The 16,390-nt window shown below is 45.6% G+C and overlaps 1 protein-coding gene across 3 annotated transcripts in view; it reads left to right on the top strand.

Moving 5' to 3' along the window:
* Positions 1-16,390, top strand: part of KCNH1 (potassium voltage-gated channel subfamily H member 1) — a 335,068-nt gene that overhangs the window by 251,740 nt on the left and 66,938 nt on the right. For all 3 annotated transcript variants that reach the window (XM_081026796.1, XM_081026798.1, XM_081026797.1), the window contains one exon: positions 10,958-11,154. In XM_081026796.1, the coding sequence (XP_080882922.1) occupies positions 10,958-11,154 (197 nt within the window). The remainder of the gene's footprint in view (positions 1-10,957; positions 11,155-16,390) is intronic.

Below are 16,390 nucleotides of genomic sequence, written 5' to 3'. Positions count from 1 at the left end.
AAAGCTTTTGTATCAGGCAATACATATATTACCTGATGGAGAGAGGGTGGGGATTGGGACCAGGTTCTCTTTTCTAAGTTTGTTTTTGCTTAAGCAATTTTACAAATTGGTTTGTAGTCCCTGGAGACACTGGTTAGAGGTAATAGATATTTCTAAAGGAAATTCTCATAACTTTAGTGCCCAGACAGAGGGGATTGGTTAAATAAAAAATTATGGTAAATCACGATATAAGAAGTTTTATTAGCATGCAAAATGTTTCAAAAATAATATTAAGTGGGGGGAAAGCAGAATATATAACTACATATACAGGAACATCAACTACATAAAAATACATATATGAGTAGAAAGAAGACGGAAAGTGCGTATAATGTTAACCAAAGTTTTCTGGATGGTGGCCTTATATTTCAATATATTTCAGTTATTTTCTACAGTGCCCATATATTCTTTTATAAACAGGAAGGGGAAAAATCAAGTCAATGTTCAATTATCTATAGCGATCCTGGAAAATGATTACCTACTTTCAGTGGAAAATTTGTAGTCTGTATAATTTATTGGAGCGACATTCAGCTAATTTAATTTTATGGAATTGCAGTTGTGAAGAACAGAAGGAGAATTGTCCTGTTTCCAAAGCATTGTTCTAATTTAACCATTTATCGGTGGGCCCCATTTAGATAGAGATGCCGGCATTGTTTGCTAATGCTTAGTATAGTCTCCGCAAGGAAGGCTGGTGACCCATATTTGGGTGACATTGTAATTTCTTTAAGGAGAACTTTAGTATCGTAGGGTCATTTCTGAAATTCATTATCTTTATTTCTCCTTTTTAAAATTTGTCTGTAAATTTTTAGCTTAGCGTCAGTCTGGATCAGAGCGATTTTATACAGGAGTGTTTCTGAGCAGGCCAGCACGTTCCTTCTTGAGTCAGGCTGACAGTGTAGCTACTCAGGTGCTTACACTCAGACTGAGGACCAATTCTCTCCTTCAACTCATCCAGACTAAGGCACTCTAAGTCTTTCATATCCTGGCCCACTTTACGTTGTTCATTTAGACCCATCTTTTCACTGATGTGTTGATTTATTCATTCCATAAATATACCAGGTGTAGTGCTAGGTATTGGAGATATGACAGTGACCCAAACAGACACACCCGGTATAGAGCTAGACAAGTACATATGCAGTTTTATAATACAGTGCCAAGAGTTATAATAGGGGAAAGAACAGGATACTACGGGAGCTTATAAAACAGGTGTCTAACCCAGCCCAGCCAGGAGAAATCAAGGAAGGCATCCTGACACAGGTGGTGTCTGAGCTGAGGCCTACATGTGGACCTGACTTCCACCAGGTGCTGTAGTAGTGGTGGGGGTTGGGATAGGGGATTAAAGAGGGAGTGTTCCAGGCAGTGGGGCAGCATCTACAAAGACCTGAAAGCAGAAGAGTGACAGAATTGCATTTGTGTTTAGAAAGACCGTCCAGGCTGCTCCGAAGAGAATGGGTAGCAGGCAGGGAGACCAGTGAGAAGGATGCTAAGAAATGAGAGTAACCTGACCTTACTTAATGGCAGTGAAAATGGAGGAAAGTAGACAGACTCAAGAGATATTTCATAGTTATCAGAGCTTGGCCACTTATTGGCTATGGAGACAAGCAAGAAGGAGGAGTCTGGAATGACTTGGACAACTTTCACTGGGTTGCGGGACACTGGAGGATGGATAGGTTTACCTGGGAGGAGAACGGGATCCATTTTGGATCTGTGGGTTTGAGCTAAGTGAAAGTGCCCATGGGAGATTCTGGTATCAGCAGAGAGATCTAGGCTGGAGGTATACACCTGAGGATCACTGGGATCCAGGTGGCCACTGAAGCCAGGGGAGAGGCTGGGAAAACCCACGGAGAGAGGGGAGGGCATGAAGCAACACAATGTAGAGCGGAGCCTTGAGGAAGACCAGTGTATACGGGACATGTATGGGAGCCTGAGGTGGACTGCCAGCAGAAGGGGGGAGGCCCGCAGAGAGGGCTATCACAGAATATAAGGAGAGGGGAGATAGGCATTTTCAAACATTACGGAACCAACCATATTTCACTGACTAGAGGATGCCTTGGATTGTGAGACACGCTCATATTTAATGACCCACTAAGAGAGAATGCTGCTAAGTAAACTGTGACTTATCGTTGATTGTAAGACACATTCTTCCGGAGATTAAAAAAATGCTAAACAACTTAAGTGTATGTTAGAATCAAAGAGCTATTATAAGTTGAAGACTAAAATATGTGTTTTAGATTTACCAGGAAGTGATTATTGACTATTGTGGGAGTAGTGTTAGTGAAGTATGGGGGTCGGAAGTAAGATCAGAGTAGCTTGAGAAATGAAGAGAGGTGGGTGTTGGGTTGAGGGGTGTTTAACAAATTGCATAGATCCCCCCAGAGTTCCAAGCCGAGAGAGAATAAATAAGATAGGTATAAGATAAAATATTGCCTTTTATTTTTTCTAATAAAGCTAACATTGGAGAATGTGCTTTGTATCTGTATCCATGCAGTCTTCTCAGCATTGGTCCCCAGAACGGAGCCCACCCTGGTGGGATTGACCAGCACAAACCTACCCCTGGGAGGGTCTGCCCTGTAGATCTCATGGCATGGAGGGACAGAGAGAACACGCTTCCTGCAGGCAGACAGATCCTGAGGAGAGAGAACAGGGGCTGGCCTACACATGGGCAGGTTCTCCTTCCAAACTCATCAATTAGATGAGGAGAAGAAGAGAGAGGCCAAGAATGTGATGCCACTGGAGTATGACACCTTCCCGGAAGGAAACATCAGGAGCAGGGGTAGCTTGTTCCGCCTTCACAATAAGAGCGTAGAGACAGTATAAATAACACTACCAAGAAAGGGAGCCAGGAAAGAAAGGGGAACATAGCATATACCAGCTATCTTCATTCCCAGCCATCCAGCTTATTCCCTCTGCTGCTTGGAAAAATTATCCATCTCTTCACATAAATTCTCTAAATTCTCTTGCTTCACCACAGAAGCGCCATTGTCGTTTTCTTTATGACATCTCCGTAGTCCGGCCCAGCCCAACCTCCCCCCATCTTGGTATCATTATTTGTTTTATGCTTCGTTGTTACACATGTGTACGTTTTGTCTCCTGATGGTGTAAGCCCCTGGATACAGAGACAATGTAATATCCTTCTGTTATACCCCCTTTAATCACAGGAACACTGACTGATCCATTATAGGTGAGGCCAACTTATTGAACTGGATTCAATGGTGTGCAAAGATGGTGAGATGTAACCCCACCTTTGGGAACTCTCAAGCCAATAGCTGCCTGGGAGAGAGTCAGACGCAGTTCACATCAGCCCTCGTGTATGATGTCACAGGTTCCTGTGTGGGTTTCAGTGCCCAGATATGTGGCTGAGCCATGCTGTGTCCCATCTCTAATCCACAGATGGTTTGCAGACAAGCGTGACCGTTACTCCCCTTTGTACCAACCTCCAAAGAAGGCAAATGTTTCTTAAACATCTCTGAACTCTCCTGTGAAAACTAAAATGACAGCAGGCCTTTCTAGAAGAAGCCACCCCTCTGAGATGTGTGGTGAAACGTGTGCCTGTTCCTGGAGCCAAGGACTCCGCGGCATCTCTAGTCCCCTATTTCTTTGTTGGCAGAAGAAATTCAATAAAACATGTTGACTCAACACCCGACACGACAACACAATCAGATAAGACCTGGCACTTAAAGCTAAGCCTTCATTCCTAGCATATTTTCACCGCTTGGCCGGGAAGGCAAATTGATGAGATTTCCCTTATATCTGTCTGTCTTTGATGTACGTTCTGACTTCCCGAAACTGTAGCAGATGAAGCAGAGGTTGCCGACTGCCAGAAGCATTTGTTTGTTTATTTATTTATTTACTCAGTAAGAACAAGAAGAAGGGCTTTGTAGCTTCACTACATATAGGAAAAGGCAAAAATTACAAGGTGTCCAAACTTTGCTTACCCACTCTTCCCCATGATCTCTGAAACTCCAAGGGGAACAGCCATCAGTGCATGTGAGGGAGGTACGTATTCCACAACCAGCTTGAAGGCTGGGACTTCAGCACCTCTGGGATGAGGCACGTAGTGTGTACCTGAAGCAGGGTCCCTGGCCAGCGCTTGGCCTGATGCATGGTGAGTTCTCAGCCGATCCGGGCTCCCTGGTCCACAGCCAGGGCTGGGCTGGGGGGTGGGTGGGTATTTCCAAGGTGTTTAGCTCAGGTCTCTGGAGCTTTTGCTCTGAATATGCTTCCATTGCCTCCTTCATCGTGTCACTACTCAGGCTGTCAGATGCATGGAAGCCTGTACTTTTTCCTGGAACAGGTAAAAAAAGGCCTGTATCCGCCTGCCCCTTGCAGCGCAAGACATGCCCTGCCCCACTCAACCGTGGACTCCTGAATTGGCTAGGGTGCGGATTCAACTGTTTCCACCAAAACCCAGTAACAATTATTAAAAAAAAAGGAAAAGAAAAAAGAAAAAAAGAAGTTTAAGCAAGACAGACGAGACAAAAGCTTATTAGATAAGACAGAAGCATGTTTTTCTCTCATGTAGCAGTCCAGGTACGAGAGCTGGTATGGGTACCCAGCCTCCTTCCAGCCTCTTGCTTCATCCTAACTAGGTGGCACCTTGACCTCCCGGCCCCAGAGAACACACATCCTTGTTCCAGGTAGGGGGAGGTGAGGAGAGGGGCAGGACAGAGCGTGCCCCAGAAGCTGCCCACATCCCTTCTGCACCCTTCCCCTTAACCAGCACGTGGACAAATAGCCCCACGTAGCTGCACTGCAGTCTTATTCTAGTCCTTTTTGTGCTGAGCTAAAACTCATGGGTTCTAGGACCATAAGAAGAAAGAATTGGTTTTAGAGAACAGCTGGATTCCTGGGCCCTAGTTCTCTAAGGCCAAAGCTATCTCCAATTGATTTTTTTTCTCATCACCTTGCATCTCCCTAAATGTTGACCGAAGAGGAAGGCTTCTTAAGGGAGGGGATACAGAGGACAGCCCAGTGGGAGCACTGCATAGCCTCTCCCAGCAGGGGGGCCGCATGGCAGTCTGGGGAAATCCTGTGAGGTCACGCGCCGTCATTTCATCTCTCTGGAGCTCATGTTCCTCTCTTTCAAGCAGGGCTGATGATTCCTGTGGAATCTGCTTCACAGGGCTGTTAAAAAGATTCTGCGTGTATTGTGGCTACTATTTAACGAGCACCGACTGCGTCTCAAGCACAGTGCTCAGTGCTTTGTTCACGTCATTTCATGTCAACCTTACAATAGCTGAGTAAATCGAGACTGGGAGAGTTCTAGTGAGATGCCCAGTGCTGTGGGTTTATTTATCCATTCAACAACCATCGAGTGCTTGCTGTGTGCCAGAGACACTGCTGGGAAGGCAGCAGTCACAGGCATGATGAGTATTTACAGAGAGCAGAGGGCATATGTGATGGGGAGCTGCCCTGGTCAAGGGGTCAGGGATGTTCGGGTGTCTTTCAAAGCAGAAGCAGCAGTTATTTAGATCAAGGAGCTGGGTAGAGTGTGAGAGGCAATGCTTGGAAGGCCCTGAGGTGAGAGAGGAGCTGGACTTGGCAGGACTCTAAGAACCCCAGTGTGACTGGAGGGCAGAGAGTGAGGGAGAGAAGCTGGCAGAGGCCTGCTCAAGCCCCAGCAAGATGAACCTGAACTTGAAGCCATCTTGTCTGGCCCTGAAGCGTGTGTTGAGAGAGTGGATGATAACATACTTGGAACATGAGCTGGGGCAGTACCAGGGCAGCGAATTTCCTTTGTGTCTTAGCCGTGTCTCTAACAACCAGGAAAGGGTGTCCGCGTACATCACTGTCCTCCCACAGCATCCAGTCCCGTGCGTGTGCACATGGTCGGCTCAGGGCTTGCCGGCGATGATCCATGCAGCCCCTGTTCTGTGTCTCATAAGCAGAATTACTCCTGGGGCCAGGAGAGAGAACAGATGTTCCTGAGTCTCTCTCAGCTATGCCAGGGTCTCTGCAGCCACATTTCACCATCCTGATGAAGTGACTGACAAGGTCCCTCCAGCCTTGAAATGGCTTGAGGACAAAGGACTCCCTGATGGCCCAGAGAAGAGGAATAAAGGCACTGAGGTGGGCTGAGGGGCTGGCCGTCCCCACCCCCTACATCCTGGCACCTCTCTCAGCACTGCCAAGTGGAGCCCCCGACAGGATACTGAGTCCAGGACTCAACAAACTGGTAGAGCACGCACTGCGTACAGAATATGGAAGGTGCACAGGTGAGTCTGCAGCTGACTGAGGAGACCAGGCGCTTTCCCCAAAGTATTACAAATACGCCGGCAACACTCATTTCTACAGCTCAGTGAAAGAGCAGATAATCCACACTCTGGGGTGTTCCAGAGGCAGAAGCTTTCCGTCCTGCTGACGGGCCATATCCTGTGCCTCTGGGCCTTGGCACACGCAGTTCCCTGTCCCTGAAATCGTCCGTGTGCTACATCTTTATGCTGGTTAATGAACTCATCCTTCAGGTCTCAGCTCAGAGAGCACATCTTCCTGAAAGCCTCTTGCTACTCCTTGAACTGAGCTGGATACCCCTCCTGCACTCACCCCTAACCTTAGATCCTCTCGTGTTACGTGCCCCTGAGTCTCTCTCTCTCACTACATTGCGTCTGTCATTCCACGGCTATACCTCAGCCCCCAGAATAGTGAGTGCCAAAAGCTGCAGGAATGACTGAATGAGTTCTTTCTAATTGGTTTGGGTCTAGAAATGGTTGCTGACTTGAGCAGCAGTTAATAATTTTAACTGCAGAGTTGTGTTTTGCTTAGTACAGACCACCACTGTGAGTGGTCCTTATAAGAGCATATAATAGGCAATAATGAAGAGAAGCCGCTGGATGTTTTACTTTTGCCCTTTCCCCTCTGGCCTGCCAAGCTCACTCAGAGCCTGTCTTTGAATAAACAGGGCCTTTTCTGGAGAGTTCCAAATTTGGTTGTCAGTTTCAGAGCAGAATTTCTCTGCAATTCTTTAACATTCGGCTAGGCTGCTTGACCCTCTCAGGGCCCCCTCATGCATTTGCCTTGATCCCTCTTAAACCCTCCGAACCCCTCATTCCCACCTTCCTCCACGTTCAGCCTCTGCCCTTGGTTGAATCAGATTATCTATCTGCAGGGTCTTGATTTTCTCCTTTCTGTGCCCCTTGCAGACATCTCCCCTCCCTCTCCCTGTACCACCTCAGCTCTGTGACCCACCTCCCACCTATGTTTTCTCTTCAGTCCCACATTCGTACCCCATAAGGTTGTTTATGGCCCCTGCAGAAGTGGAGGGGCAGCTACACATCATTGGGAAGGGGCGGGGGGAGGGATAATTATCACAGGGACGCTTGCTAAGAGTTTTGATTAGACTGCCTTTCCTTCCTTCTCTCTTTTTTGTTTTTACTTTACTTTTACTTTCCTCCTTTTCTTCTCTCAGAACGTCCGCTTAGAATATATTTTAGAAACTTGGAATGTTAGGTTTTAACAGTCTGCACCCAGTGCCTTGGTGTAATAAATAAATCAATAAGCCAATTGCCTCAAGTAGTTTGATTGCTGCATGTACTGAGGTACCTTTTGTTCTTCAGTGAATGATTATTTCACACTTGGGAACAAGAGATGAGTGTGGGTGTAGGGCTTGTCCTTGCCTCTGATTCGCAAGCTGACCTGGGAAGTCATTTCCAGTGATGTGTGTACCTTACAAGCAGCCGCCAAATGCTCTCTATCCTTCCCTTTGACAGTTTTCCCAAGTTATATGTGTCATAAATACATTTCTCACTTGCCAGAATAGTCTCCGGTTTGTTTGGAATCTGACAGGTCCCTTGCCACCACATTCTTAAATCTCACTAACATAATTTATATCCAAAATGCTGCCTTGACAGGAAAAGAAAGATTACATGATTTCCAATTCGGGTTGAAAATCAGATCCAAGTTATGACAACACTGAGACTTCCTAGACCCTACAGATTAATCATGATTATCCTAGCGTGAAATATTTTTTGGGGTAGGAACTACCCTCCATTTATTGTTTCTGTCAAAATCTTTAATTGGAAAACTTTTTGCAATGGGAATGTTGTCATTTCTAAAGACACACTTACTTAGTTTGTGATAGTTTCAACCACTTGTACTTTATTGTAAGCAGCACGCATGCCCCTGAAAAGTTGTCTGTAAACTGAATTTTTACAGATAAATTCATATGCTAAATACACATGAAGAGCTATTATTTTACTTTATGTGTTCTTTTGCAATTAGAAAAATAACTCCCAAATTCATTTGAGAAGTATAATGCTCAGAGGCTAGATCTTATTTAAATGAAGTAATTTTAAGAATCAGGCAAGATTGCCAATGCACTTCTGCTCGCCATAGTTCTGGCTTAGTTATGTCCCAGTACATTCCAATAGGAGACGGCAAATTTTGTAAATCTGCATTTTTCATTGGTACTCAAAATGCTCACACAGGAAATCTGCCCTTTAGAGCCACTCCTTGCTCTTTCTTGTCTCATTCTTTTAGGGAAGAAAGTGGGGTGCCAGCTCAGAGCTGGGACTATGACATGTTCTACTGGAATATTAGGTAACTTATGAAGTAATTTCTCACGGGCCTCTCAGCCTCAAGCTGTATGATCGTGTGTGTTCTGGTGATCTATTTCTGTGTAGAAACCACCCCTCTGGTTAGTAGCTTAAGAAATGCATTATTGTTTCTCACACTTCTGTGGGTTTTCACTCAGCGGGTTAGTTCTCTCTTGGGGGTCCCACATATGGTTGCAGTCCAGTGGTGGCTGGGGCTGCAGTCATCTGACGACTCGACTGGGCTGGGTGGTCACGATGGCTCATTCACATGACTTCCAGAGGCTGGCTGCCAGCTGAGAGCTCAGCTGGCTGTCCACCAAAGAGCACTTATATGTGACTTCTTGTGTGGCTTGTTCTTCTCAAAACATGGTGGTTGGGTTCCAAGAGGGGACATCTGCAGAGTAAATGTTCCGGAGACTCAGGCAGAAGCTTCAAGGCTCCCTATGGCCTTGCTTCAGAAATCCCAGCACTTCACTCCTGCCACATTTCTGTTGGTCAAAGCAAGGGACTAAGGTCGGTCCAGATTCAAGGGAAAGGGAATTCAGCTTTGCCTCTTGAGTTGCAGTATACTGATGAGGTCCATGTCTTGACTATCTGCCATAATGTGTGTCAGAAGAAGAGCATTCTCTAAAGGTATGAGATTACATAGAGAAGCAAGGCAGCAGAGGCATTGTAGTGCAGTGTACAGTAGGTTATGGAAGGATTAATAGGTACAAATGCATTGGCCGAACTCAGTAATAGGGAGCACACACCGAATGAGCCTATCTCCCTGGAAGCCAGGTCGCATTCCACACAGGGAAACATTCCCGTCCACTGGCCCCAGGCCTAAATTAGCAGACTCATATTACAGATGATTGAATCACACACCTGGTGAGGGAATTTAAGGAACCCAGTTTTGAAAGCATAGTTTCCTTTACTGAAAAGTTTCCACAAGCATGTATCTTACTTATATTGAGTCAGTAAAACCATCTTCATAAATTAGAACTATATGTTACTTCACAAACACGTAGAGAACTGTGCAGTAATATGTCTAGTATACTTGTTTTTCAGCTCACATGGTGGGAGTGCTCAGAGAAGGCTGTGCCCATGGAATACCTTATCTACTTGGAACCACACCTTCGGGTGTTTGAGAAAAGGTTAAGTTCTCGCTAGGTACTTGAAAGTCTAATTGCCTCCTTAGTCATGGTGATCATACTGAGTCACAGGTACCTGGTTCCAGCCACAGAGTATGACTGAGGTGGGTAGAGGACTGGCAACTGTTCTGAGGGCTGTGGGAACTACTTTTCTTCCTTGTAGTATATTGTTCTCTCTCCCTGGATATGCTTCTCAGGCTCCCTGGGGATTCGAATTTGTGTTTCTCCCTGGTGAAGATTTAGAGGCAAGATAATCAACGTTTCAAGCAATGTACAGCCAGAGCCTGTGCATGCAAGGAATTAGGCCTTGTATTAGACATATGTGAAAGTGTTGGTTGCTGGGTAGAGTAAGAAGAATATCCCTAGATATGAAAAGCAGATATTTAGAGGAGGTTGATAGAAGTTTGACCCAGAAGATTGCTTTGTGGGATTAGCACTCTATTGATTTATGAAATACACTCTTGTGGAATGCTAGGCATAGAGGATGCTGGAGATGCCATTTATATAAGGCCCATATTTTATACTGCCAAGAGGGCAATTAGCAAGGGTGAGGAATATGGAGGAGGCATGGGAGAGAGGGTGAGGCCTGGGCACCGTATAAACGTGAACCTCATGGTAGCGGACTGAGCATGGGCTGGGATGTACGTCACTCTTGCCTGACTTCTTCCACATAGAGCAAGCATCCGAAACAGAGGAGACCTCTCCTGTTCTTCAGCTCCGATAAAGAGTCCACCATCCCCGTGACAGCCCACTAGTCACCTCTCCGTTGGTCACACTAATGTAGACCCACAGTTTGCCTTCCTTTCTCACTTCCCTTTAGACTGTAAATACAGATAGAGCACTTAGTATGTGCCAGGTACTGTGTTGCATGAAGGGATAAAACCCATGAACTCTCATGTTGGGAGATACACAATAAACAAGCAAACAAGGAAATATTATTACAGATTATGCTTGGTATTTCCCCAGAATGGAGGTGTGATAAAGAATCACAGGGGGTTCCCACTTTGGTAAGGATGTTCAAGAGGTAATATTAATGACCCCGATGTCATTGGTTAAACTTTGACATGTGTTATGTGGTATTTTTAAGTTTCTCAAGTTGCATGTTGGTAAGGTTCCAACTAAAATCAGTGTTGCCTTTTCTGAGCCCAAGCTGCAGAATGCTGAATGGATGGCAATTCTGGGGAACAGGGGGAAGGCAGCCTGGGTGGCCGGATCCTCCTGGCTGACACTTTCCTCATCACCACTTTCTCTCCTTAGGGAAAGGAGATGTGTTTGGAGATGTGTTCTGGAAGGAAGCCACCCTTGCCCAGTCCTGTGCCAACGTTAGGGCCTTGACCTACTGTGACCTGCATGTGATCAAACGGGACGCCCTGCAGAAAGTGCTGGAATTCTACACGGCCTTCTCCCACTCCTTCTCCCGGAACCTCATTCTCACGTACAACTTGAGGAAGAGGGTGAGCTGGCAGTTTCAGTTTCTTCTCTACCAACCCCAGTCCCTGCGCACTTGGGATAACCAGGGAACAGGAAAGTCCTTTTTTGGTTTATTTCAGTGGAGCACTTGGTTCAAGAGAGGTTGTATTTGTTGCTTGGTCTTCAGAGCATTTGCTATAAAATGAAGGAGACAGGAATGCTGCTAGATTAAAAGATGGATCAAGGCTGGTATCTTTGGGCTTTGCCCCCATCGATATCTAGACCTGCTGGCATTTTGAAAAGAGGAATAAGTCAACCCAATGGCTGTGTGGGATCATATAATGAATGTAAACTGAATTCTCCGTGGTGACTGGGATCCACTGAGTGGTGTGAGAACATCAGTCAGCTGGTAATATAATTTTTTAAAACATATGAAAATTATCTCATTGGCTCCAGAAAATAAGAAAGATATGGAATCTGATGTCCTAGAGAATATTTGTATACGATATTTGTATGGCAGTTGTATGCAACTGCCAATGTCACTGGTCGAGAAACATTAGTAGTTTTAAGAACCTAAAGATTTCTCATCTGAAGCTGTTTCTTGTGCCTTCACATCATCAAAATTGCTCCATCTGACTCTGTGAGGATTAAAATATTTGTCTTGTACTCTAGGTTTTCGTGTTTGATTTTCTTGTACTTTGTCTCTTTTAGTTAAATGAGTAACAAGGTAGCTCTGGACCTACTGAAATCGTCTGGAAGGATTGTCATAGGATCCTTCCAAAAATGACCTCGTAATCTTTTCCCCAAAACCATTCCTCTTCTCATGGTTCCTGTTGCTATTCACATTGTCTGTGCTTCCCTGGGGTTCCAAGCTAGAAACCTGGCACTATTGTTCATACTTCTCCCTCTCCCGCACCTCAGGTTACTCATCAGATCCTGTTGGTTTCACCTAGGCTTTCAAACCCGAGTCCACACTGTGCTTCTACCTTTAGGACTCTCTGAGCTCTCAGAGCACAACAGCTCTGGTACAGACCGTCCCCATGTCCCGGACCAAGCAGCAGGCTCCAAACACACCCTCCTGCCTTTCTGTCCTCAGTGCAGTGCTTTCTCCTTTGGCCATGTGAGCGACCTTAAAAACGAATTGGATCATGTCACTCCCCTCTGTGAAGATTTTCTACTCCTTCCCTGACTACAGAATAATGTCTGTACGCTTCAGCATGGCTCATATGGTTTTTCATATCTGTCCCAAACATGACCCCCAAGCCCCAGCCTCTGTCACTCTTCCCATGGCCTGAACATCCTGCCATGAGACCTTCACACAGCTCTGCAGGCACGCGACCCCCTTTCAGAGCATTGTACCTCTGCATGTGGCTTCCTGGGCCTAGAATTCTCTTCCCTCCTTCTATGTGTGGCAAACGCCTGATGACTCTTAAGATTCTAAAAAAATGTTTATTTGTTCATTCATCAAACCCTGGGCAGACCAACTGAACTAGGCAGATGTATAAAACTGAGTAGCACCCAGTTCCCTATCTCCAGGAACTTAACTTCTAATGGAGAAGACCGCCACAGGAAGGGTAGTGCAGTACGTGACGCTACATACAATGAGTGTGATTTGTACAAAGGATTGTGGGAGCTTAAAGAAGGAGGGCAGCTAAAGGGGGAGCTGGGGAAAAAGAGTCTGTGGGTGACACCTGAGCTTACAGGATGAGTTTTCTCCCAAAATGAGGGAGAGCAGGTGTTTCAGTTAGAGGGGCAGTTTGAACAAAGAAAGGCACAGAGAAAGGAAACAGCCTTTTGTCTTCCAGGTCCTTTCTGCAAGGTTCCAAAGACCTGTCATTGGGTTACCCCAACAACATGCTTCCTCCTGTTTGAAATCCCTTGAATTGCAGTGCCTTATGAGTCTCTGCTCAGAGACTGGGGAGGGCAGGGTCTTGGTGTCCCAGGACTCAACCCAGTACTGAGAATGAATAAACATTTGGGGATGGCAAGGAGAAAGTGATGGGATGTCCAGACTTCCGTTTCCACATCATAAAATGTGAGGTTGCGGCTAGATGATTTTTATGGTTCTGTGGTTTGAGAGCTGGTCCTATAAATTCCAGTGGGGCATGGGCAGTGATGGAGAAGGGAACATTTACAGTTCTCCCCTGTTTATCTGAGAACACGGATAAGCTTGCTGGTGATACTTTCAGTCAAGTGGTTTCTCTTAAAGTCTATTTTTTGATTTATTCCTTCTTTTTATGAAAGCAAGTTGATTATAATCAGCTTTCAGTGTAGCTGGTAAGATAGATTGAAGAAAATGTGCAGTGTGGGTTATTTGAAGGAGTAGTCATCTTGGAATAATTCTGGATCAAATCTGCCTTAAAAAACAAGGATGACAACAAAAACAACACCTCAGTGACTGGATTGTTGCTGTAAGTCCAGAATGATTGACAGCTCTGTAGAAGGGAAGACTCAGGGGCCACATCTTTGAAGCTCTATTGTGGAGGACCATTAGGCATGGTCTGTATGGCTGGCTATAGGTGCAGAGCAGGAGCCAAAGCTGCAGACAGTATAAGAAAGACCTTGGAAAAGCTCAGAGCTGATGATCTTTTCAATGCAATGAACGCAATAGGCAGCTTTGAATGATACCAAGTTCTTGTCCTGAAGGTATTTAGGGATCTCCTAGGTGACCTTTGGAGTCATTTAGAGGAGACTTAGGTACCCCCTGGAGAGTCAAATCAACTGATGTTTAAATTTCTTGCTAATTTCAAATGCCAATGAGTCTGGTATGGATGCAAGAAAATTTCAGTAAGATGCTTTATGTAAAGAGGTAGGCTTTCTTTTTCTTGGAAAAAAGAGGCTTGTCATTTTGGTATTGCCATTGTAATCTCTCCTTGTGCCCTTCTGAGAATTAATTTATAGTTACATGGGGCATAGAAGACAAGAACATTACATGCATGAATTATCCTTGTAGCTGTTTTTTTTCCTGGCAAAGTGAAGTGTATTCTTGTGGCTGTTTCTATGTTGGCAAAATCGAGCATGTTATTTCCAAAGATTCCTGAGAACACAATGCCTTTGACATCTGTTTGGGGAACTGGTGGATCTTGTAGATTTCCTCCTTTGTGCAGCAGCAACTCTGAGCTGAAAGGTGCCTCAGTCTGGCATGGAAGGCCATGCAGTCTCTCTTCCGTTTCGCCACCACCCTCATTTCACAAATAGGACATTTTACAGAAAGTTCACAGAGCTGGGTTAGTAATGAAAGAAATGAAATGACTCTTTGACCAGGACTCCTCCTGCTTCTCACAACTTCATGGCCTGACCTGGCCTCTGTTTTCTAAGCCTCATCCTTTTATTTCTAAATCCAGCTCACCACCCAGCTCTCAGCAGTGTTCTTGGGACTCAACTCAGGAAGGGACCTGTTGCCTTTCTCTATTTCCTCCAAAGACACCTGAGGTCATAGGTGAGGATGAGGAGGCAGAATCTGGAGACCAATCCAGTATTTTCACCTTTGGATTTCCTCGCCTGTGGGCTCTGATACAGAGGAGACCTCGGTCTGCCTCCTGCTTCTGCCCTTTAGTGTTCTGCAAGTTAGAAATGCTTCCTCATCTGTAAAATGGGATGATGAAAAGTTCTATGTTGTAGGATAATTGTGGAAATTAAATAAGATAATACTGGTAAAGCTCTTATACACAGGGTCTGGCACACAGTATGTGCTCAGTTAAATTGTGAGTAATTGTGATTTTGTTTTGTCCAATTGACACCCTGCTCTGTTCTACTCTACTCTTTATTATCTTCTGCCTTTGGAAAATAAAAACAGGCAGTCCCTCTGCCTTTGCTTATACTGGGTCCTTGCTCTGCTGAATATCCTGTGGGGCAGACTTTATCCCAGGGTTCTCTGCACCTCTTGCAGCAAAAGAATGGCCAGCTCATCTAGAAAGGGACACGGTGCTGGCCTCATTGTCATTTTTAGCTCCCGCCACTGGAGAGGTCAGCACTTACCCTCTGTTTTGGCCAGTTCCCTCCATGGAGGAAAAATCGGGCTGTTTTGACATCTCATGTCAGTCACCAGGGAGTCAGAGTTTTGCCAAGAGGAAAGCACAGCATCTTGTTTCCTTGGAGGGAGAGGGCATATAGTTGTTCATGAAAACAACGGGAGGAGGAGCCTTCCTCCCTCATCCCAGACCCGTGGCTCTCCTGGCGTTTTCCTCCAGGCCCCAAGTCATCTTCTGTCTGCAATCAGAGCTTTGCCCTGTTGATAGTAACATTACCAACTCCAGATATTGTGCAAGCTCTGTCAGAATGTTCATATGTGTTTTATGTCAGCTTACTAAACCCTCAGTCTGGTCTAACGACATCACAGAAGCAACCCCATTTCTCCAGGGAATAAACTAGGACCCAGCAGAGAAGAGAACCCATTTTCCAAGCCTCCCTCCCCCCCGCTGAGAAGTGGCAGATTCCGAACCTTGCATGGGGACCTGCGGTCGGCCTCCCTGAAGTATGGCTCTCCGCTTTTCCCATGTGGACATTTGTTGGCTCCTGCTTCTCCCAGCCTGTTGACTTTTCAGGGGTGGCACAGGTTGCCTCCAGAGTATTTCCAATGCCTTTGTCTACTCCCCAGCACACTCAGAACCTTGTACAGCAAAATCACAGGGACATCCCAGGTTGGGAGACATGAGAAGTGTCCCCTTATAGGGACAGGCACACCACTGCTGCGGGTGCTGGGAAGGCATGACATACCCACTTTGGTTAGGCAGCCAGCCCACCTGGCCATGATGTTAGTGACTTACTAGACAGACCACCAGCTTCTGCTTTGAATCCTGGTTTGACTACTGACTAGCTGTGTGTCCTTGGGCAAGTAACTGAACTATTCTAAACCTCAGTTTCCTCATCTGGAACAAGGGTCTAATAAAAGTTTCTCCTAATCAGGTGTATTGAGAAGATCACATATATTAAAACAGCAAAAATTAATAGTGACATAGCACCTGTAGGAACTGTTCAATACATACATATTTGTTTCCTTCTCGTCCTACTGCCCATCTCCTCCCTCCACCTTCAGCCTCCTCCCCCCTTGGAGGTCTGCGTTCATGCTTGGTTTCCCTTAGCTTATCATAACCAGGTCCTTTCTTTAATCAGTGTTTCACGTAGGCGCTACTTTCTTTTCAACTTGGGACGAGGTTTCATTCCCTCCTGCTACCTACGAGGGTGGGTCTTTCCACTCATCTTAGCGCAGTAGAGGAAATGTTCCACACTTAAATGGTGCCCGGCAGATAAGCAGGTAATTCACAGCAGCCAGGCATGGGA

The sequence above is a fragment of the Rhinolophus hipposideros genome (assembly GCF_964194185.1).
Source record: "Rhinolophus hipposideros genome assembly, chromosome: 19".
Classification (NCBI taxonomy): domain Eukaryota; kingdom Metazoa; phylum Chordata; class Mammalia; order Chiroptera; family Rhinolophidae; genus Rhinolophus; species Rhinolophus hipposideros.
This window is presented reverse-complemented; position numbering and strand designations above follow the sequence as displayed.